The 24,337-nt window shown below is 46.1% G+C and overlaps 1 protein-coding gene across 2 annotated transcripts; it reads left to right on the top strand.

Annotated features, from left to right (window-relative positions):
- Nucleotides 1-12,294: 12,294 nt before the first annotated feature.
- LOC132830577 (frizzled-9) lies at nucleotides 12,295-22,989 on the top strand. 2 transcript variants are annotated; one of them, XR_009646390.1, is made up of 2 exons: nucleotides 12,295-12,439; nucleotides 22,562-22,989. XR_009646390.1 is itself a non-coding variant. In XM_060848403.1 (2 exons), exon 1 carries the CDS (start codon nucleotides 14,421-14,423, stop codon nucleotides 16,167-16,169), a length of 1,749 nt encoding a protein of 582 aa, XP_060704386.1. In that variant the 5' UTR covers nucleotides 13,915-14,420; the 3' UTR covers nucleotides 16,170-16,179; nucleotides 22,562-22,989. The 2 variants fall into 2 exon arrangements, 1 of the variants encoding a protein (XP_060704386.1); XM_060848403.1 differs by lacking the exon at nucleotides 12,295-12,439 and adding an exon at nucleotides 13,915-16,179.
- Nucleotides 22,990-24,337: the final 1,348 nt, after the last annotated feature.

The following is a 24,337-nucleotide window of genomic DNA, read 5'->3' as shown; positions in this document are numbered from 1 at the left end:
AGAAAGATTCCAACTTTAATTGTGTCAGTTCAAAGAAGGCTCACTTAATTGATACCTAGGATGGGGGATTATATTATGAAGAAAGGTTTGATAGACAGGGCCTATATCTATTGATGTTTAAAACAATGAAAAGGTTATTTTAAAAGATCAAAAGGAGCCTGAGAAGCATTTGCAAAGTGGTTAGTAAAAGATGTTTCCCCTTGTGGGAGAGACGACAAATAGCTGGGGGGGGGGGGGGTCAGTTTTAAAGTAAGGGGCTTTCCATATAAGACAGAAATAATGATTGGAACCTCAATCTCCAGATAATGGTGGAGGTAGTTTAGTTGAATACTTTTAATGCAGAGGTAGATAGCTTCTTAACTAACAAACAAGTCAAAGGTTATCAGTAATAGGCAGGAGCATGGAGATGAGGCCACATTAAATTAGCCATGATCTTATTGAATGACAGAGCAGGCTAGAGCTGAGTGACCTACCCCCCTGCTCCTAATCTATATATTGTTAGGTTCATATGTACTCCAAACAATCTGCTGTTAAAGAAACAATGTGAATAGTGGAAACAGCTAACAATAGTGAACAGTCAATTAGTCTCAATCAGAGGTTGGTGTTTCTGAGAGTCATGAGGGAGAAAGTCCTTCCAAGAATCATGGTGGTCTTAGTGAAATGTCAAACTCATGTACAATAATCAGTCTGATAGCCAAGAATTTCCAAAGCAATGGAAGAATATACGTCATCCTGCTGTAGTTTAGCAATGATTAGGCAAATGACAACAGAACCTCCAACAGCGTCTAGTTTTCCAGACAGGCTGTGACAGGATGAGACTAGATCTCTTTGAATTTAACTATCCTCCTTTATATTATTGGCCAGTTTACCTTCGTACCTCATTTTTTTCTCTGCGTATTTCCTTCTTAGTAATCCTCTGTTGTTCTTTAAAAGCTTCCCAGTCCTTTGTTTTCCCACTTATCTTTGCTATGTTATACTTTTTCTCTTTTAACTTTATATGTTTCTTAACTTCCCTCATCAGCCACGGCCACCCCTGCCTCCTTATAGGATCTTTCTTCCATTTTGGAATGAACTGATCCTGCAACTTCTGCATGATACACAGAAATATCTGCCATTGTTCCTCCACTGTCATCCCTGCTAAGGTATTGTACCATTGAACTTTGTCCAGCTCCTCCCTCATAGCTCCATAGTTCCCTTTATTCAACAGAAATATTGTCACTTCCGATTGTACCCTCTCCCTCTCAAATTGCAGATTGAAGCTTATTGTATTATTGGATTTAATGGAAAGGCATACTTGCTCAGAGTGGATTACTATTTGAGATGGTTAGAAACTAGCAGAGTACACATGACAACGGAAGAAGCAGTAATAAAAGAAGGAAAATATCTCCTCAAGCTGTGATCGTCCAGATTAAATTGTCTTGGACACTTGTTGAAGCCAACGGAATTAATCATATTCCTGACTCTCCTCTTCACTATAGGGCAAGAGGGAGGCTAAGAGATTGGAGAAAATGTTACGTTTTAAAAATAATCTTTAGGACTTCATTCAGAGTGACGTTTAGAATGTCAGTCTTAAATAATAGATTCTCACTAGCAGCAGTGGTTATGCTCAAATTACTTTGACCACAAGTTATATTGTCGAAGGAAAATCTGAGACTGGATATCACACCAGATATCCATGAACAAGTAAGAATCTTGCAAATGAATTAACCAGAAAAACAGAAAGAACTGGTATAACTCCAGGCATAAAGTAAAAACATTATCAATCTTAAAACATATGGATCTGAGATTGAAAATCAAGGCACTGTCCTTAGGCAGACAGAACATCCATGACCCTCTGTCATTCAAATTCTTTTTGAATGATCAACAGAGACAGATAACATGGAATCTAGTGAGAGGCTACCAGAACAATTGAGTTTGAATATCAGAAATTTAATTTTTGACTTGATTTGATTAATGTCATGTTTACTTAGATACAACTAAAAGTATTGTTTTGCATGCTAACCAGAAAAATCACACCTTACTTAAGTGCATCAAGGTAATATAAAAGAATGCAGCATGTAACGTTAGAGCTACAGAGAAGGTCAAGAGAAAGATCAACTTTATTCTTTGAGAGGTCGACTCATAAGTTTGATAACAGCAGGGAAGAAGCTGTTCTTGAATCTGTTGGATTTTGAACTTTTGGATTTTCTACCCAATAGATGAAAGTGGGGGAGAGTACAATCAGGGTGATAGGGTTTTTTGATTATGTTGGTCGATTTCCTGAGGCAGAGGGAAGTGAAGACAGAGTCAGTGGATGGAAGGCTGATGGATTGGGCTCGGTTCATAACTCTCTGTAATTTCTTGCCGTCTTGGGCAGAGCAGTTGCCACACCCACGCTCTGATGCATCCAGATAGGACGCTTCCTATGGTGCGCCTATAAACATTGCGAGCAGTCACTGTGTACATGCCGACTTTCCTTAGCTTGCTGAGGAGGTAGAGGCGGGAAGATGATATCAACCATCTCACAGAATGGTAATTCACTCAGTGAACCAATTGATGACAATCACCCTGTATTCATTATGACAGGCACAAGACCATGGAAAGCTATAAAAGGGACTCAGCCGCATGACTTACGAAGTTTGGACTTTGGAGAGAATTGGTGGGAATGTAAATAATTCAAGAAAATAGTTTAACAAAATGATTCAATAATAATTTATTACATTAAATTGGAAAAGTAACATAGGTCATTCTAGTATAACATGCATTTCGTTAATATGAATTGGCTATAACACGATTGATTGTGGATGCTGTTTGGATAACACAAACTTCCCCTTTCCTATGTGCGATCTTGTGCAGTATGATTTTCTACACTGGTTTCTCACAGCATGATTTTCCATAGCGCAGGGTTACAGAGGAACACAACTGTCATGTAATAGCAGAATGGCCTATATGATGGTGACCCATATGATAATGTAACAGTGACTTTAGCAGTTATGTGTTGGACTCCAAGAAGAGGGAGAGAACAGTCATTCCAGGCAGACATGTACTGCCACACAGTGCAACACAACATGTGTAAATCAAAGGGACTTCGAGGCAACTACCAGAGTCAAAGGATCGTCATTCCCAAAGAGACATTCAATTGGATCCAAAGGTAGTGTCAAAACCACAAACCATATCTCACGTTTCATCAGAGGCCCAAGTCTACTCCTGCACTCACACAAAACAGCATACTCATGAAAGGCAGGAGAATGGCTCCAAATCTGTAACAGTTTCCATTTTAACTTTTACAGAACTATAGATTTGTCATGAATTATCTTTTCTCAAGAACAAAACGCTGTCGGAATGTAGGGGCAGTGTAGATTCAGTAGATTTTGAGCTCAGGAGTAGCATGGGGATGATCTGTCGATGTGGAGAGAAACCACATTGATTCATGCAGAGAATGCACCATTGGGAGGCTGGATGAATACATGCAGTAACTGCACCAGGAACAGGAATTGGCCATTCGGCCCATCAAGACTGCTCAACCATTTAATATGATTACAATTGATCAAACACTTCAATGCCTTTTACTCACCTCATCCCCATAAACCTGCTCACCGCTGGTAATTAGAGTCTCTTCCCTCTCCCAATTCCCAGCTCGAAGGAGAGCTCCAACACTCACACCCATCATCTCCTAGACTCACACCTCCTCCTTCTCCATTTAGTAACTGCACCAGTACCAGAATGGATCAGTGCATGCAGTGACTGCTCCAAGGTAAGGCTGGGACGATACATGCCCCCAGTAACTGCACCCACATGAGTATTCCATGACTACAACAATTGGTAGTTCCAAGTTTATTCCATCGGTTATCTGACTAATCAAAGGCAGAGTCAACTCAGTGAGATGGCTAAAATGTGCACAAATTAAAGATCTGAATTGATGCAAGCGATCATGGTTCCAATGTGGGATTGTGTTGACAGACACAACTGTCACAAGCCTAGTTTTGATATGATTCTTCAAATCTAATATAAAGCATTGAAGTTTATTGCCTACTGTGCTTTATAAGTGAACTGTTAACTACTGAAGGTCTTGATACAGAATTTCATTCTGTGACAGGTAATGATGTCAATATACAAAACATTGTTTGTCGTATTATTAAGTATTTACTCATTTTTGTCATTGAGGTGATTAATGATTGACACAAAAAGTCCAATTTAAGGCTGTTACTGTGTGATTCACACCTGCTACAATCCCACAGTTCGCCCTATCTAACAGTTATAAACAAGGTTTCTTGTTGTGTCCTTGCAGCTGACCACCAGTGGAAGGGTTCCCTTGCGCCTGCTATCGACATAGCTATTTAAGCCAATTCTGTTTGTCTTTACAAAATGTTTAGGTGGCTTAAAGGCAAAACGCTCAGTTTTTCATTCAGTGTTTCCCTTCTTCCTTAAGGATACAAAATCTCACAAAGCGGGCAGATCTCTGACTTAAGTGATAATTCCTCATTTGTGAACCAAAACATTACGAATCACAAAAATCGAATAGAATAGAAGAGAATATCCTTTGTTGTCATGTGTACTCCAGTATAGAAGTACAGGAGTACAGTGACAAGTTTTTACAATGGCTGCCTTTAATAGCACCATCTTAGATACAAGTACCTAAGTACAAACTTGGATACAAAAGAGAATTAAAAGGAAAAGTATCAGCATTACTTACAGTGTGTAAGGTTACTATTCAACAATGGAGGGCATTCCAGTTATCAGATCATAGAGGTGTACAGCATGTAAACAGACCCTTTGGAACAACTTGTCCACGCTGGCCAGATATCCTAAATTAATCTGGTCCCATTTGCCAGCAATTGGCCCATATCCCTCTAAACCCTTCCAATTGAGATACCCAGACTTGAAGAGTGTAGTGCATCATCCAAGGAGTGAACGTTTCGGGCATAAGCCCTTCATCAGGAATGAGGCTTGTGGGCTGGGGGGGGCTGAGAGATAAATGGGAGGGGGGTGGGGCTGGGGGGAAGGTAGAGGAGAGTACGAAAGGTAGATGAAGGTGGGGGTGATGGTGATAGGTCGGAGAGGAGGGTGGAGCGGATAGTGGGAAAGAAGATGGACAGGTAGGACCATTCAAGAGGGCAGTGCCGAGTTGGAAGGTTGGATCTGGGATAAGGTGGGGGAGGGAAATAGGGAAACTGGTGAAATCCATATTGATCCTGTGTGATTGCAGGGTCCCAAGGTGAAAAATGAGGCGTTCTTCCTCCAGGCATCGGATGGTTTTGACAATGGAGGAGGCCAAGGACCTGCATGGCCTTGGCAGAGTGGGAATGGGAGCTAAAGAGTTCAGCCATTGGGCAGTGGGGTTGCTGTATGTGTGTGTCCCAGATCTGTTCTCTAAAGCAATCTGCAAGTTGGCATCCTGTCTCCCCGATGTAGAGGAGACCACATCGAGAGCAATGGACACAGTAGATGACATGTGTGGAAGTACAGGTAAGTTTCAGTTGAATTTGGAAAGATTGTTTGGGGCCTTGGACGGAGGTGAGGGGGAGGTGTGGGCACAGGATTTGCCCTTCTTGCAATGATAGGGATCGGTGCCGGGCGTGGAGAGTGGGTCGTTGGGGTGCATGGGCCTGACATGGGAGTCGCAAAGGGAGTGGTCTCTGCAGAATGCAGATAGATGTGGGGAGGGATATTTATCCCTGATGGTGGGGTCTGTTTGCAGGTGGCAGAAAGTGGAGGATGAAGCAGTGTATCTGGAGGGTGGAAGGTGAGGGCCGAGAACAGGAGCCCTCTGTCCTTGTTGCGATTGGAGGGGTGGGGTTCAAGCGCAGACTTGCAGGACGTGGAGGAGATGCACTGGAGAGCATCGTCAACCTGTGGAAGGGGAAATTGCGGTCTTTGAAAAAGGAGGCCATCTGCCCCCACGAAACCCACAGGCATCACTTCCACCCCCTTCACCCCCAGGGTGAGCACCATATCTGTTGGCGATGTCACCCTCGATCACTCAACCACATCCACTCCTGTGACAGTCTGTACCCCAACACCCAGCTCCAGCCCTACACCAGCTCCTAGCTCCCAGCCCTGCTGTGTTTTCACCACCACCCCCAACCCGATCTCCCCCTCATTGAGGATGAATGATCAGATGTCAGTAAAGGCCTCACCTTCATTCCAGACAATGAGTTCAACACACATTGTGACATTGAATATTTCTTCCAACGTGTCCGCCTATGGGTTTCCTTTTTCCATCAAGACTCCTACCCACCCTCCAAGGACCCTTTCTCCTGCCGCCAACACACCTCATCCACCTGGAAACCCTCTACTGGTCTCTTACCTGCCCTCAATATCTTCATTGACAACTGCTGTCATGATATTACTGCCTCAACTTGTCCACCCCTTTCACCCACTCCAACCTCTCACCCTCGCAATGTGCAACCTTCCACTCCCTCCACTCCAACCCCAACCAAACCATCAAACCAGCAGTCAAGGGGGTAATGTGATAGTCTGGTGCACTGACTGCTACAACGCTGAAGCCAGGTGCCAACTTGCAGACACCTCCTCCTACTACCCCTTTGACCACAACCTCACCTCCCATCACCAAACCATCATTTGCCAGACCATCCACAACCTCATCACCTCAGAGGATCTCCCATCACAGCCTCCAACCTCATAGTCCGGGAACCCCACACTGCCCGATTCTACCTCCTATCCAAAATTCGCAAACCTGACTGCCCCAATCGCAACAAGGATAGAACCCCCCGGTCCTCACCTTCCACCCCACCAACTTCCAGATACAATGCATCATTCTCTGCCATTTCTGCCACCTATAAACAGACCACACCACCAGAGATATATTTCCCTTCCCTCCTCTATCTGCGTTCTGGAGAGACCATTCCCTCTGCAACTCCCTTGTGAGGTCCATGCACCCCCACCAACCCACCCTCCAATCCTGGCACCTTCCCTCTGCCACCGCAGGAAGTGAAAAACCTGCACCGACACCACTCCCCTCACATCTGTCCAAGACCCCAAAGGATCCTTCCAAATTTGACAGCAATTTACCTGTACTTCCATACACATCATCTACTGTGTCCATTGCTCTTGATGTGGTCCCCTCTACGTCAGGGATACTGGACGCCAATTGTTTCAGAGAACATCTCTGGGACACACGCACTAACCCAGCCCTGTGGCTGAACACTTTAACTCCCTCTTCCTGGGCCTCCTCTGTAGCCAAACCCTAACCACCAACATCTGGAGGAAGAACGCTTGATCTTCCATCTTGGGACCCTCCAACCACACAGGATCAATGTGGATATCACCAGTCTCCCCAATTCCTCTCCCCTCCACCTTATCCCACATCCAACCTTCCAACTTGGTACTGCCCTCTTGAACTGTCCTACCTGTCCATCTTCGTTCCCACTCCGCCTTCCTCTCCAACTCATCACCATCACCCCACCTTCATCTTCCTATCACATTCCCAGCTACCTTCCCCCCAGCTCCCCCCCTCCCAATTATCTCTCAGCTCCCTTGCCCCCCCCCACCCAACCCAACCCCACATTACTGATGAAGGGCTTATGCCTGAAACGTCGATTCTCCTGCTCCTCGGATGCTGCCTGACCTGGTGTTCTTTTCCAGCAAGATACTCTTCAACTCTGATCTCCAGCATCTGCAGTCCTCACTTTCTCCTATTTTCATACCCATCCAGATGCCTGTAGGATGCTGTAATTGTACCAGCCTCCACCACTTCCTCTGGAAGCTCATTCCACACTCGCAGTCAAGTCACTCCAACATCAGTGCACCATGCACATTCTAGGTAGTGTTCTTGTCTCTCAACCAGGAGGACAGCGTTCTAGTCCCACCCACTCCAGAGGTGAATAATAGCAGCCCTGAACAGATTAAATAGATAATACTAGAAAAGTGATCATCAGGAGCAGGAATCTTGGCTGTGGTTCTGTGTCAGTTATGATAGCCTCACTGCTGTTCCAGTTGAGGTCTATTAAATCAACACAAACTGGGAGTCAAGCATGCCTCTGTGGTAGCATTGTTCCCTCTGAGTTTAAAACCTTGTGTACTCAAATTTCCTTCCAGGACTGAGTATATAGGTCTAGCTGACAATTCAACGCTGCCCTGCCTAAGATGCTGCCTTTTGGACCAGATGTTAAACGTTGCTTCTTGAAAGGCCATAGGGATGACTTGCTAATGATCAAAGAGGAACAGGTAATTCCTCCCAGTGATGTGGCTAATATTTTACCCTCAACTTTTACTAAAAGCAGATTCTGATCTGGATGTTAATTTGTTGGCAAGTTTCTGACAATGACTGCACCTCATAAAAATCTTCGCTGGTTGTAAAGGGTTTTAGGATGTCCTAAAATCAGGATAGGCTTCTGCCTGAGACATTACATGGAACAACGGAAATTCAATTTCTTTCTTGGGACTTTCTGGTCCAGGTGTCTTTATAGTACGAGAGGTAATGATTTCTCAAAACATTTGTTCCAACTCGTTCTGTGGATCTGCTCTCCTGTTGCTAAACTTTTCCTAAACCATTTGAGTCCTTGCTGGTGATCAAGTGCAAAAGGGGCAATTGTCCAGGATTCCATTTGGGAAGTACAGAGCTTTTAGTTTTCACTGCAAACTTAATCCCACTCCATGTAATCTTTGACTCACATGACCATTTGATCTCTGCTGTATCTCTATTAATTGTATTAGCTCTTGTTTTAAACAACATCTCGGATGCAGCAGTGTTGGTCCCTCCTATAGACAAACCAAGCACCTTCTCTTCAGGAGGTGTCCATATTCCCCAAGGTTGAAAATGGCAGAAACATAAGCCAGAACTGTAGCAATGAAATTCCTTTTTAACTGAATGTTGTATCTTCCACACGTGCCCTGCTGCATGTTGCTAACTTTTTTAAGACAAATATAGAAATATTTAAGAAGGTAACGAGGAGAGACATAAGCTGATAATTCAACAGGTGCACAGTGGCTCAGTGGTTAACACTGCAGCCTCACAGCACCAGAGACCTGCCTTGGGCGACTGTCTGTGTGGAGTTTGCACGCTCTCCCTGTGTCTGTGTGGGTTTCCTCCAGATGTTCTGGTTTCCTCCCTCAATCCAAAGATGTGCAGAAGAGGTGAACTGGCCATGCTAAATTGCCCATAGTGTTCGGTGCATTCGTCAGGGGGAAATATAGGGGAGAGGTTACTCTTTGAAAGGTCGGTGTGGACTTGTTGGGCTGAAGGGCCTGTTTCCATATTGTATGGAATCTAATCTATGTCAGACAGGTAGCAATTGTAGATAACTTAATGGCATCTTTGGAAGGGAACTAAGATAGTAAGCTAGGAAAGTTAGAATTCTCTGTCAAATTGGATCAGGCCAGACAGACAAGCAAACCATCTACCTGGATTGACAATACTGTGAGGTTTTGAATGGATCATTAGATTGAAGTTTCAGTCAAACTGTTTTTGAGACAGCCCAGCTCAATCAATAGGGAAATTACAATATCTCATACTGTACTTTGTGTTACTTTTTCCTTGGACAGAAACTCATTCACGTAGAGTACCTGAATTATGTTAATCACATTGCTGTATCAAACTATACAGAGGAGGAATCAGCATGTTGATTACCATGACAACACAGTAAATGATAGTAAGCCACTGTACTAGAGGATGACATGGAGAACTGTTTTTAAAGGGGCTACTTGAATTAAAGGGGCTGACATTCCAGAGACAACATCAAAGCAAGAAGCAGGAAGCTTGGGAACAGGAAGAATACCCTCAACCTCAGTTCAGCCAGCTGTAATCAGGATAGTATAAACCTCTTTCCAAATATACGTGAACAGTGGCACCTGTATAATTTTAACCTCACCTCTCCGCTCGCTGGGGCTAACTGACCACTAAAATGAAAGGACTGAAAGTGCGGACTAGTAGTCGGCAAGTTCCTGATGTTATAAAATTGAAACAAATAACTACGGATGCTGGGAGATTTGAAACAAGCAGAAACAGTAATGGCTGGAGAGACTCAATAGGTCTGGCAGCAACTGTGGAGAGAGAAAAACAGGCTTAATATTTCAAATCCAGTTCTGAAGAAAGGTCACTGGACTGTTTTTGTGAATTCCTGAATCACTCCTGAGGGCAGGCACAGGGAAACTGAGGCATCTCCTTCTCTGTCCTATTGTGCGGTTCTGTGTATCATACACTGGGGTCCATCATCCTTAGCAGCTCATCAAAACAGAAAGCTTGGAGAAACTCAGCAGGTTCCAGCGTGACCTATGGTGAAAGAAATTTAAATCACACAACACCAGTCTAACAGGTTTATTTGGAAGTACAAGCTTTTGTAGTGCTGCTCCTTCTCAGAGAGCTAGTGGGGCAAGATCATAGGACACAGAATTTATAATAAAAGATCAAAGTGTCATACAACTGGTGCAATGTATTGAACAAACCTAGATTGCTGTTAAGTCTTTAATCACTTTAGCATGGGGATGCAGGTTTTGATTGATTAATATGTTATCCTAGAACTTTTTTCAAGTCACAGTCCCAAGACAACTTAAGGTTTTATTTGCATAAAAAGTAACATCTCAACTCAGGTAATGCATTAAAGGTGTAGGGTTAGAGGTTGTCTGTATCCTAATCTTGAGTCAGACTATTTTCAAATTTGAAATTTATAAAATGTCACGTGGACTGACGGCCTACAAAATGTGTGCTTTTTGAACAAAATACAATGTATCTGCAAATGCAAATACACCCCAAATGTGTGTAAGTGTGCAGGTGGGTGGGTGGGGGGCAGTGTGTGAGGGAGACAGGGAGAGAGTGTGTGTGCAAGTGAGAGTGTGTGGGGGGCAAGAGAGAGTGTGTGGGGGAGAGAGGGAGAGAGTGTGTGGGGGAGAGAGGGAGAGAGTGTGTGTGCAAGTGAGAGTGTGTGGGGGGCAAGAGAGGGTGTGTGGGGGAGAGAGGGAGAGCGTGTGTGTGCATGTATGTGTGTGGGTGGGTGGGGGCAGTGTGTGGGGGAGGGAGGGAGAGAGTGTGTGTGCAAGTGAGAGTGTGTAGGGGCAAGAGAGAGTGTGTGGGGGAGGTAGGGAGAGAGTGTGTGGGGGAGAGAGGGAGAGAGTGTGTGTGCAAGTGAGTGTGTGTGGGGTGGCAAGCGAGAGTGTGTGGGGGAGAGAGGGAGAGTGTGTGTGTGCAAGTGAGAATGTGTGGGGTGGCAAGCGAGAGTGTGTGGGGGAGAGAGGGAGAGTGTGTGTGGGGGAGAGAGGGAGAGAGTGTGTGTGCAAGTGAGTGTGTGTGGGGGGGCAAGAGAGAGTGTGTGGGGGAGGGAGGGAGAGAGTGTGTGTAAGTGAGAGTGTGTGGGTGGGGCAAGAGAGAGTGTGTGGGGGAGGGAGGGAGAGAGTGTGTGTGTAAGTGAGAGTGTGTGCTTGATAAAGAGTGTGCACGAATGTGGTGAAGTATATGCCTGTGAGAGGGTGTGTGTGTGTGTGGGTGAGTGTGTGTGTGTGTGTGGGTGAGTGTGTGTGTGTGTGTGTGTGTATGAGAGAGGGTCTATGTGAGTGTACCCCACTAGTTCCCGCACAAAGGAGCCCGCGCTCTGAAAGCTTGTACTTTCAAATAAACCTGTTGGACTCCAACCTGGTGTTGTGTGATTTTTAAGTTTGTCCGCCCTGGTCCAACGGTGACACCTCCACATTATGGTGAAAGAAACCGTTCTGAAGAAGTCCTAACAAAAAAAAATAACAATGAACTGTGGTGTTGGCAATCTGAAACAAAAACAAGAATTGCTGGAGACGCTCAGTGGGTGTGCCAGAACGGCCACGGGATCTGAAACGGTAATTCCACTTCTCTCCACAGATGTTGTCAGGACCTGCTGAGCTTCACCGGAAATTTCTGTTCAGATGTCAGATCTCCACAGTACTTTATTTCAAACATATAAACGTGTATATAATTCCATCAATGTTTATGTGAGGGTAGGTCTGTACAAACAGTCGCTGTTTCAATTCACATAGATTCACTTGCGAGATATCTGATAGATTTTCCCAACTTGATTTAATGCACAAATTCAGAGCAAATTTCGTCTGCAAAATCGTGGAAGTGGCCGCAGTGACCTAGACAAGTACAAAGAGGGGGTAACGTGTGCGAGAGAGAAACAAACAGGGACAGATTAATCCAGCGGTCAGGAATAGAGGAAACCAGGACAGAAGTTAAGGATAAATGTAGATTAAGGCTAAGAGAAAGGAAACAAAAATGATGCAGAGAAAATGGGCGAGCGAAGAGGCGGGAAGTGATTCCTGGACTGGACAGATATTTCCAGTGATTAGCTAACGTGACTGGACGCAGCCAAACAAGGAGAGGTGCACAGAAGGTTTGGGAGCAGTGAGTCTGGCAAACTCAAGGGTTCCTTTTATTTATTTTTAATCTTCCTACTTTCAACTCAGGGAAGGCCAGAGCACCGCCGCAATGAAAGGCGGTATTGAGGCGAAGAACAGAAGCACTTTGAAAGAGGCAAGGGTGAGAAATGCAACCAGGCAGGCACCTGCCCCCAAAATCGCGGCTCTTTGCTTTCACTCTCCCGCCGGGGTTCCTTCCTTTGTCGGCATTGTCTCTAATTGCCTCTTGTTGTGCCCTGTGCAGAGGTGAAAAGACTTTTGGGAAAGCGAGCTAATGGCATTCACAGCTCCTTTTTAATTGTTCGGCGCTTCTTTAAGGGCCCTCTCCTCCGTGACAGAGATTCAAAAGAGAATTGAAGGAGACTGATCCATTCGGACAGAATTAACATTTCTTTTTTATAAAACATAGCCCCGGAAGCTACTGCGAACGCAGCACAAACAAATACTGTACAGTAGAGTGAGGCAGCAACATTTATATAAAAAATAAACACACAGTTATAGACACAGGAAGACTGCAAATGGCGAAAATCTGAAACAAAACCAGAAAGTGTTAGAAATAACGTCTCTGTTGACATTTGCGGGAGGAAAGTTAACCGTTTTGTTTATTTGTGTTGAATGAGTAAGAACCCTGTCCCTCTGCCCCGAGTACAGGGAGCTTTAGCTACAGAGAACGCATCTTTGTAACGCGCTTTGCTGCTGTGCATTATTCAGATTCCCACTCCTCTCCTGGGGCAGATTGAAGATGAACATTACCACAAAGACTCGCGTTTTACTTTTAAAACCTTACATTATTCATTAAAGCAGCTTTGTTTGAACTAAAAAAAATCAATTTGGGTTGATCTCACTCCATCCATCCATTCACAAACCAAGAATTTTGTGGAATAGTTTAGGGAAACGTTTGGGGGCAATTAATAGTTGCTTAGAATCTGACTGTATTTGTGCATTAAGTGAATACTTTTACCATTTGCACGTGTTCGTTTTATCGGAGCTCCTTGTCCGGAGTTTAAAAAGAAACTCGTTTTCTGAGTTAAAAACTGCTTTTGATGCCCCCCCCCTACTCCACCTAACTCAGGAGCCAGCGGCTGGCAGCTCGCCCTCGGTACTAAGTTAAATCTACTCGCTTGGATCGTGTGCAAGAATGATCTGCTTTATGCACCGGGGACAGACAATTCGAAACGCCTCAGAATAATGCACCTTTTTTATTAAACATAGCTGGTAAAAAACAGCCGGAATTTAAAACGTTGCAATGAACAAGGAATGTTGGAAGATGAGATGTGCACAAGCCGAGTTTGCCGATGGAGTGAAAGTACTCGTTAATTTGCAGTGGGTGTGTGTGAATAGGGAGGCGATGAGCAGCAGGGGGGGACAGTAACTGCAGAAAGCCTACAGTCTGGGGCTGATTGACAGCTCCACCCGCTAGTGTGTGAGTGGCGGCGGCAGTGACCAATCAGGTGAGGGTTAGTGTCAGGGGGGCGTGGAATAGTGTGGTTATGAACCAATAGGGAGGCGGAATGGGGCGGGGCGTCCAGCCTGGAGTCCCGCCCCCTCCTGCCCTATCTCCCCGGGACCGGCTGCAATCGGCAGCAGCGGCTTTAGTGCTGAGTGTGGCCGGGGCTGAGTGTGAGTGCAGCGGGCGGGCGCTGACCACCAACCGGACCGTACGGTACCCGTGCAGCGGAGACACACACCGAGCATCCGGCACAAAGCTGAGCCCGACTGTGCGACAGACAACCCGCGGGAAGCAAAACAAAACTTTTGTCCTTTTTGTTGCTCCATTTGCACCGGCTTTGAGGATTTGGATGTGAGCGGGGTGCAGACTCGAACTCACATTGTGCAAGCGCTGGAGGTGTCGGGGAGGAGGAGGAGGAGGGGACCTGCTGCTGGAAACACTCACTGGAAAGTCTGAGCAGCGCCTGGCTTGCAAAGTCTTCAATGAGTCGGAGAAAGGATTGAAAGGGGCCCGGGTGTTAGCAGAGTGCAAGTCCACCCCCCCCCCCCCAACACACTTCCTGCTGCTGCTGTCCACCCCCTCCCAGTCTGAGCTGAGGCAGGGAGCTCCATGTGAGTCAGTACCACTCTCTGCTCACCCACCCACCCCCAGAATGGGACACTTGCCCCTCCGCCTCCTCCTGACCGCCCTTTGCCAGTCCCTGCTGCCCAGCGGCTCCTGGGGCATCGGCTCCATTGACCACGAGAGAGGAAGGGAGGCCAAATGCCAGCCCATCGAGATCCCCATGTGCCTGGGAATTGGCTACAACATGACCCGGATGCCCAACTACATGGGGCACCAGAACCAGCAGGAGGCAGCCATCAAGCTGCACGAGTTTGCCCCCCTGGTGGAGTACGGATGCCACGTCCACCTCAGGCTCTTCCTGTGCTCCCTGTATGCCCCCATGTGCACCAGCCAGGTCTCCACCTCCATCCCAGCCTGCAGACCCATGTGTGAGCAGGCACGCCAACGCTGTGCTCCCATCATGGCCCAGTTCAACTTTGGATGGCCCGAATCTCTGGACTGCAGCAAACTGCCCACCCGGAATGACCCCAACGCCCTGTGCATGGAGGCACCTGAGAATGCCACCGGGGAGCCACAGAAAGGCCAGGGAATGCTGCCCGTGGCCCCTCGGGCCAGGATCCCGGGACCAGCTGAGGGCAGGAACCAGGGTCCGCTTGGCTCCTGTGCCAATCCTGACAAGTTCCAGTACGTGGAGAAGAGCCTGTCCTGTGCCCCGAAGTGCTCCCCAGGGGTGGATGTCTACTGGTCCAAGGGCGATAAAGACTTTGCCTTTGTCTGGATGGCTGTCTGGTCCACACTGTGCTTCATCTCCACAGCGTTCACCGTGCTGACCTTCCTGCTGGATCCTCATCGCTTCCAGTATCCCGAGAGACCCATCATTTTCCTGTCCATGTGCTACAACGTCTACTGCGTGGCGTTCATCATCCGCTCAGTGGCCGGGGCTGAGAACATCGCTTGTGACCGGGAGAACGGTGAGCTGTACGTCATTCAAGAGGGCTTAGAGAGTACGGGTTGCACCATCGTCTTTCTCATCCTGTACTACTTCGGCATGGCCAGCTCCCTTTGGTGGGTCATCCTGACCTTAACCTGGTTCCTGGCAGCGGGTAAGAAGTGGGGCCATGAGGCCATCGAAGCGCACAGCAGCTATTTCCATATGGCAGCCTGGGGGGTACCAGCCATGAAGACCATCATCATCCTGACCATGAGGAAGGTGGCTGGCGATGAGTTGACTGGCCTGTGTTATGTCGGCAGCATGGATGTCAGTGCTCTCACTGGCTTTGTCCTTATCCCTCTGTCCTGTTACTTGGTGATAGGGACCTCCTTCATTCTGACTGGCTTCGTGGCTCTCTTTCACATCCGCAGGATCATGAAGACAGGTGGCACCAACACGGAGAAGCTGGAGAAGTTAATGGTGAAGATCGGGGTCTTCTCCATACTGTACACTGTCCCTGCCACGTGCGTTATTGTCTGCTATTTCTACGAGAGGTTGAACATGGAATACTGGAAGGAACTTGCCTCTGAGCATCCTTGTCTGGCCTATCCAGGGAGACGGATTCTGGACTGCACCTTGGACATCTCAGTGCCGACCGTCGCTGTCTTCATGTTGAAGATCTTCATGTCGCTGGTGGTGGGCATCACCAGCGGGATATGGGTCTGGAGCTCCAAGACCCTGCAGACTTGGCAGAGCTTGTGCAGCAGAAAACTGTCAGTGAGGACTCGAGGGAAGCCCTGCAGTGGGGTCAGCTGCTCTGCCAGCCACTGCCACTACAAGGCGCCATCTGTCATGGTGCACATGAGCAAAACGGACCCTTACCTGGACAATCCAACCCATGTGTAACTAACACCAGGTAAAAACACCAGCTGTGTTCAACACTGAGTTAGTACAAGGCTCAGGGACCAACCCCTTGGCCACGTTATTTACTAATTCTAATAGCCACATTACTGATGCCTCTTAACCTATGGGATTTCTTTCAGACTTCTTGTAAAATCCATGTAAAGGTTTAAGATAACTCCCGTTATAAGACCTGTTGATGTGTGGAATACTGAGGGGGTATAGACAGCCAGAAAGTGGATAATCTCTTCCTAACATCACCAAGAATACAGCATCTATAGCACAGAACGCATGGGTGGAAGAGTTTTGAATCATTTTGAGCTGAAAATGGAATTTTTTCTGTTTAAGCACAGAGTGCTTCTGAATGTCACTGTGCCAAGCCTGTAGAAGGGAAAATGTTATCAATCTCTCCTTGCAGTCAGGCAGCTTGGAACAGTCTCATTTACAAAGCCTTGCAGCCAAATTGTGGAGGTGTACAGTCTCCAAGAGTATTACAAAATGGACTAAACGTTGATCTTGTTTTAAATCTTCATTTTTACTCCTAAGGTACACGTTTTTACAATAATTTCTCAGTCATTCCCAAAGATGCTTTGTTAGTTGTTGTAAAACAAAATGATCGCAGATGTTTTATCACAAGATTTTCTTAGATTTAACTGAAAGATTCTTTAAAGGGCAGTTTAAAGCAATGAGAAGCAGGAGACCCCAGATTGAGCTGTTGGTCTGTGCTGGTGGATAGACCCTGCACTTTGCTTCAGCTCCCCTGTAAATGTGGGAACCAGCAGGAGCTGTGGCCCGCCTGCTGTTATCCAATGGTTGCTGTTGGAACTGCGACTGTTGTACTGCAGCAGAAGTGGGGTCTGCTCTGTGTTTCAGTGACTTGCTGAATCTTTGTCAGTGGACAATGAGGGTAGCAGGGAGTTGGCCATAAGGAGTGGCTGTTTGCCCAGTGAGCTGGTGGGAGCTCACTCGACCCACTAGTGCAAAGTTCCACAGGGTCAGTTAATTCCTTCTGGCGAGAAGGACAGATAATTAACACACACAAGAAAAGAAAACAAGTCCTAAACCAACCTGAGAACTATATGATCTTTTCACTGATTCTCTGAAACAGCTGACACTCTCCAACGTGAAATATCCAGTTTTAAAATGTTTCTTTCCCTCACATTTAATACTTTCCATATAAACACTTCATTCTTCCAACAAAAACATTTCTAACTTGTAATTCACATTTCAGCACAAAGGTCTTTTTATTTCTCAGTTTCTGTCCCAGAATATTTCTTTTAAAAATATTTAACCCTCTCAGGCATAGAAGATAAAAATTACTCTCCAAGTGCCAGAGAAATCCAGGTGTTCTTGATAACTACTGGTCAGTGACTGATCTATTAAAATGTTTCTGCAGAGTGCAGATAAAGTTAGCAAGGCAGACTCTATATCAGCACAGTCCTTAACTACTGAAAGTCCCTTATCTTCTGATTCCTTTATTGAAGTCTTCTTTAGCTCATGTTCCAGTCGGGAAAATATCCCCTCAAGTTCTTCTGTCTTGCATTGTGTGTTGCATAGTCTGTACCCACTACCCTCCCCATTCTATTTGTTCCCACTCTGCATTGAGAGAATGCCCCAAACTTGATTTATCCTCTAAGCTGATTTAGTAAATCTCAGCCTAAGTTAGCATGGTGGAATACAGTCATCACAGCACTCTAGGAGGCTGTTTGGCCCATTGAGTTCATGTTAGCCTTCAAAGCAACAATCCAGTCTGTGCTTCCATCATTGTGTACCAATATAGCCCTGAAAGGTTCTTTTGTTCAACATCCTTGCACCAAACGATCTATTTCTGTGCTGTATGACTCTACCCCATTCCCATTTGAAATCGTTGATCACCTCCTGAAGTTTCTTGGCTGTTACAACGGCCTGTGTAAAGAAAAAAGTTATTTCTCACACACTCCCCAATTCCTTTTATGTCCAAAACCTTAAACCTGTGTCCCCTTGTCTTTTCTAATGAGAACAGCTAATAATTCACTGGGCTTCATTTGCTCAGATTAGACAGGGTAAACTTGCCAGCTATCATAGTCACTGTCTCCACTTAATGTCCAGCCACTTGCATTGGAAAATTTGGGATGTGCAGCTGGGGATGAATTCACATTCAATCATGATGCCTATCACAGGCAAATATTTTACTGTTCTTCACTGTCTAGCCTTACCTATGGCTATTTGAAAGTGTAGGAAATACTGCTGAGGAGTCATACTTTAACTCCAAAGAGACAAAAGGGAGAAACATTGGTGAGAATTACTTTTAAAAGTGTCAATTTCAAGGGGACTTCTTATAAATATGTTTCTTTTTTTGAAAGTGCTCCCAACCGTCATGTGGCACCCTTTCTCCCAATCGCAGCTGTCACTTCAGTCGCTGTAGCTAGTGAAGGGTTAATGTGAGGCCTCCTTTGTGTTATCAAGTGATGAATCATGTTGTGATAACAGCCTGTTGAAATTACCAGACACCCATTTACTGGGGGTTGGGGGTTTACCAGCAGGTAACAATGCCACGGGATCTTGTGATACAGTCCAGATAGCTCGCCCCCCTGCTCTCCCACCCGATCCTTCACAGTAACATGACAGGGGAGGCAACTGGGTGCACCAATTGGTAATGGACAATGCTCCTCCCTCGGCTGGGATCATTACTCAAATGGAAAGTGATGGAACTATCAGCCTTAAATTGCACCCTAATCCCCACCCCATCCCTGTGTTTATGTTGTGCAATATAATTTGTAGGGAATGGGAGAGAGAGAGAGAGAGTTCCATCCCTTTCCATTATTACGGAGGAACCTCGAATATCCGGCATTCGATTATCCAAATATTGGATTATCTGACAAGATCGCAAGGTCCTGATGCTTGGCTACACAATGTTATCCGGCATTTGATTATCCCAACAAAATACTTCCCCGCCTGTGTCCTTCGGATAATCGAGTTTCCTCTGTATATGTGTAAATATCTCGTTGCATTTTGTGTTTCCTTTGACAGTTGTATATCTGCTTTGAATGTTTGTTGTAATCTTTTTCTGGTGACTCTGAATTGACTGACCAGCTCCTTCCTGCAGTGCTGGAGATGAACTGAGTGAGGGGTGCAGGCGAGCAGGGGGGATGGGGTGGAGTTGTCGGATTGTTTGAGGAGGGTCACTGCATCACATTCAGAGTGTCACCCTGAGGCTCAGTATGTGCTGCAGTTGGCCCAAGACATTGTCCGGGTCAAACTCTACCCAAGAGCTGTGCAGGTCTCCTGGATGTAGGGAAAGGAGGGGGCGTAGGCATCACTAGGTTCAGCCACCTTTCATCATTTTCCAATTCTAAAGGAAATGGAGCCCACCTGTCAAAGCTCTTACTGCACCAGCCATGGCAACAGGTACTATCGAAACATAACCTCACCATCATGGTCCTTATTTCAGCCTCTGCACTGAGTGTTTGAATTACCCACCCTCCCTGCCCACACGTGATATTGCTGCCCCTTTTTATCAGGTAATGAACAACTTTGTTTTAAGAAGTGCAAAAGATCAACAATATCCCTTTGATCAATCCATCTCTCGGCAATGTACACCTAAACAGCCCAAAAGCATAAGTTACACTTATAAAAGTCTTTGGAAAGCTCCCTCCCCATTTTAGTGTTATGTATCTGCCCCAGGGATGATCATGCTATGGTGAATATCAATGATTGGTTTTTTGGGGACACCCTGCAACGCAGAGGCTGCACCATTGCACTGTGCCACACATTCATATGGTTAAGTAGAATACAGCGCTTTCAAACATAACAGGCTCATCGTGCACTCACACACACCCAAAGGGTCATCTAAGTGTGGCTCTTTACCCCAGATAGAGAGTTCAGGAAAGCACAAGGAAAGACATCAGGATTTATTGTTGATAAGGTCATAGGTTGGAAGCACAAGGGAGCAGGTATAATAGAAATTGGGCAACTTGTACATTAAAAAATTTTCACTCAGTCATGGTTACTTTCAAACTCTCGCTAATGTATTGATGCTTAACTCCTGTTACACCTCTCTGCCGCTCACATCTTCCTCCTTGTACTTCCTTCGTAAGATCCCAAAAACAGCAGCATGAACAACACACCGAACATTGGAAATGTTAGGCTGCATATCATACATGATAAAGAGGCAGCCACTTGGAGAATCGCATTTCTCCAGCAAAGCATCCTATAATTTTTACAAAACCTGAGGATGTCCTGAAGCACCTTTAACTTGTAAATGAGCTGGTGAAAGTAGAAATCTTAGACCAGGAGCTTTATCAGAGCAAGCCAGATTCATTAGGTTCACATGTAGTAGCAACAGACTGCGACACCGTGCATCAGCTGGTGTGAGAATCCTGACATACCATGAGCAATGCCATGGGAAGTTTACTCATCTATTTTTGCCTCACAATTAGAATGATCTTCTGAAGTGATACACCCAAATAAAACATCCAGAGTTCAGGACACAGGGCTATAATTATCAGTCAATTTCGGCTTCCCAGTGAATATTGAGTTAAATAATCGGTGTGTACTGGATTACAATGGGAGAATGATGCTAAAATTGCCCTCTGCGCCCTCGGGTGGCATGGTGGCTCAGTGGTTAGCACTACTGCCTCACAGCACCAAGGTCCCAGGTTCAATTCCCACCTTGGGCAACTGGCTGTGTGGAGTTTGCACATTCTCCCCGTGTTTGCGTGGGTTTCCTCCAGGTGTCCTGGTTTCCTCCCACAGTCCAAAGATGCGCAGATCAAGTGAATTGGCCATGCTAAATTGCCCATAGTGTTAGGTGCATTAGTCAGAGGGACATAGAACTGGATGGGTTACTCTCCGGAGGGTTGATGTGGATTTGTTGGGTCGAAGGGCCTGTTTCCACACTGTAAGGAATCTAATCAAATCATAAACCAAACAGCATTTCCATTCCTGCTTACTGACCAATGTCACATCTGAAAAATGGAAGGTTAGTTACAGCAGGGGAGAGCGAGGGGCTCGAGGCTGATGCTCCTCTGAGCAAGTCTCCCAGTACATTTCTGTACTGCTTAGAGTCACACAGAAAGAATGATCTTTGAGCAGGTTATCAGAAGTAACAGTGGAACCGTGTGCAAAGATGCCAGCGCTTGCCAGAGAAAATAGTTGGAAATTGGGCAAATAAATTGAATCCTTCATTCTTAATAGTAATTCAGTAATTGGATTCCACATAAAACCCAGCTGGTATTTTATCAGTAACAGCTTCTTGTGGGTCAGGCTGGAGTGTGAGTTATGAGATGGTAATGACAGTAAGTTGAGAATGAAATACCGAATACATTTAACATTTAACACTGATCTGACAGATGGTCACCAAAGTTCTCTCTCCCATCCAAACTTTAGAGTGTTTATAATTAATTTTCAGTCATTTCCTTAGATACAGAAGATTTTACATTAGGAACATTTCTGAGTAGAATGCTTTCTCAGTGATCTCACCTTAGAAATGTCCCTCACAATCTGACTTTTTTGATTCCGTCGTCTGGATGTTTTAGAGAGGTATGTGACACTTGCGATTGCAGAGTGAGAGCAAGTTTTATCGACTGAGTTCTCTATGTGGAACCTCTGACCATTGCACCTTGCAAAACCTGGCACGGTGGCTTCGTGGTTAACGCTGCTGCCTCACAGCACCAGGGACCAGGGTTCGATTCCACCCTCAGGCAACTGTGTAGAGTTTGCACATTCTCCCCGTATCTGCGTGGGTTTGCTCTGGTTTCCTCCCATAGCCCAAAGATGTACAAGTCAGGTGGATTGGCCATGCTAAATTGCCCGTAGTGTCCAGGGACATGAAGGCTAGGTGGATCAGCTGGAAATGCAGGGTTACTGGGGTGGGGGGATACTGGACTGCTTTTCGGGGGGTTGGTGTAGATTGATGGGCGGAATGGGCTGCTTCCACATGATAAGGATTCTAAGTAACACTCTTTTCCAAGCATTAATTTGACTCTTGTGATAGCATATTTGTTGTTTATGGATTCACTACAGAAGATGAACAAATAATGCATTCTGACAGTAATGGAGTGCAGAGGGAGTGTTGCATTGTTAGCAGTACTGTCTCCTGTCCAGCAGAGACATTGGGAATATAATGCTTAAGCTGAAAATGTGTTGCTGGAAAAGCACAGCAGGTCAGGTAGCATCCAAAGAGCAGGAGAATCGACATTTCGGGCATGAGCCCTTCTTCCTCATTCCTGAAGAAGGGCTCATGCCCGAAACGTCGATTCTCCTGCTCTTTGGATGCTACCTGACCTGCTGTGCTTTTCCAGCAACACATTTTCAGCTCTGATCTCCAGCATCTACAGTCCTCACTTTCTCTTAATATAATGCTTGAAAAAATTAACTTGTAGCTTGTTGTTAAATATCAGGCAATTTCTCCATTTCAGACGGTGACATCAAGTTACTGAAGAATATTCTGATGTTGATGAAAAGCAAATCAAATGTCAGAACTCAGACCTGGTTTGTCCCTCTGTTCCCAGCATCCATCCCAGTTCCCACCCACCTTCCCGCTTGTCCTCTACACCATCCAGCACTTTACTCAAGTGGAGTAAGTCTGAGATTCGGGGAACACAAGGGGAGACTGGTATGAAGTGATGAATGAGATTGAAACGAGTATATCCTCTCTGTTTCCATTTCCAGGATCAATGTCTGTCTTTGCGGAGCCCTGTACAAGAGGTTATGCAAATGAAATGTAATGGCTGTAGTTCATTTCATTATGTCTACTCAATGATTGTAGATGTATTAATTTATGGTAAGACAAACAATAGAATATCATTTTTGTATATGTTTATGATAGTTCAAATGCAAATATATATTTTTGGGGTTTTTTTGTAAACAGTGTCAACTCTTATTTCTGCATCACAATTTCTGACTCCAGCTGTAGGGCAGGACTCAAATAAGATGGATTCAATGCAGTTCAGAGCAAAGGGGACATTGCTGTGAGTAAATATTTAGAAGGAAGATCCATCAGTTTGAAGATGATCAGCTCTACAGAGCGAAAAGTACCATCATTTCTCACCACGGAAATCTTCCCAGTATATTTAAAACTAATGCTTATATATGAATACCGTGCTCATTGTGACAAGGGATTGAAAATAAAGCATTTTCCACTTTGGCTCCTCAGCATTTTCCAGGTTAGGTGCAACACAAAATTAGATGCAGAGTGGAGCCCCTCTACCCCCAATCTCTCAGCATCCAGTATCAATCTAACACTTGTCCTATTAACACCAGCCATCCTGCAGTCTCTGGAGAGCAATTGCCATTTTGGCGGTGGTTTTGAAAAGTGTGGTGGGATAGGAGCATATGGCTAGAGTCGGGTGGTGGTTACTGTTGGGTGGGGTAGGGTCAGGGGGTGAATGGGGTGAGGTAGGATCAGGAAGTGATTGGTGACGCATCGGGTAGGGTCAGGGGGTGATTGGTGTCAGCTGGGGTAGGGTCGTGGGAGGGGGGGAGGTGATTGGTGTCAGGTGGGGTAAGCTCGGGGGGGTGATTGGTGTCGGGTGGGGTAGGGTCGGGGGTGACTGGGGTGGGGTAGGGTCAGGAGGTGATTGGTGCCGAGTCGGGTCGGGGGGTGATTGGTGTTGGGTGCGGTAGGGTCGGGGGGGTAATTGGTGTCGGGTGGGGTAGGGTTCGGGGGGTGATTGGTGTCGGGTGGGGTAGGGTCTGGGGGGTGATTGGTGTCAGGTGGGGTAGGGTCGGTGGGGTAATTGGTGTCGGGTGGTAGGGTCGGTGGGGGTGGTTGGTGTTGGGTGGGGTAGGGTCAGATGTGATTAGTGTCGGGTGGGATAGGGTCAGGGGGATGATTGGAGTCGGGCGGGGTAAGGTCAGGTGGGGTAGGGTAAGGGGGTGATTGGTGGGTGGGGTAGGGTCATGGGGTGATTGGTGTCGGGTGGGGTAGGGTCGGGGGGCTGATTGAGGTGTGGTAGGATCGGGGGCTGATTGGGGTGGGGTGTGGTAGGGTCGGGGGATGATTGGTGTTGGGTGGGGTAGAGTTGGGATGATTGGTGTTGGGTGGGGTAGGGTCAGGATGATTGGTGTTGGGTGGGCTAGGGTCAGGGGGTGATTGGTGTTGGGTGGGATAGGGTCTGGGGGTGAATGGTGTTTGGGGTAGGGTATGGGGGTGTTTGATGGGTGGGATAGGGTCGGGGGTGATTGGGATGGGG

This window comes from Hemiscyllium ocellatum, chromosome 31, assembly GCF_020745735.1.
Source record: "Hemiscyllium ocellatum isolate sHemOce1 chromosome 31, sHemOce1.pat.X.cur, whole genome shotgun sequence".
In the NCBI taxonomy this organism is placed as follows: domain Eukaryota; kingdom Metazoa; phylum Chordata; class Chondrichthyes; order Orectolobiformes; family Hemiscylliidae; genus Hemiscyllium; species Hemiscyllium ocellatum.
This window is presented reverse-complemented; position numbering and strand designations above follow the sequence as displayed.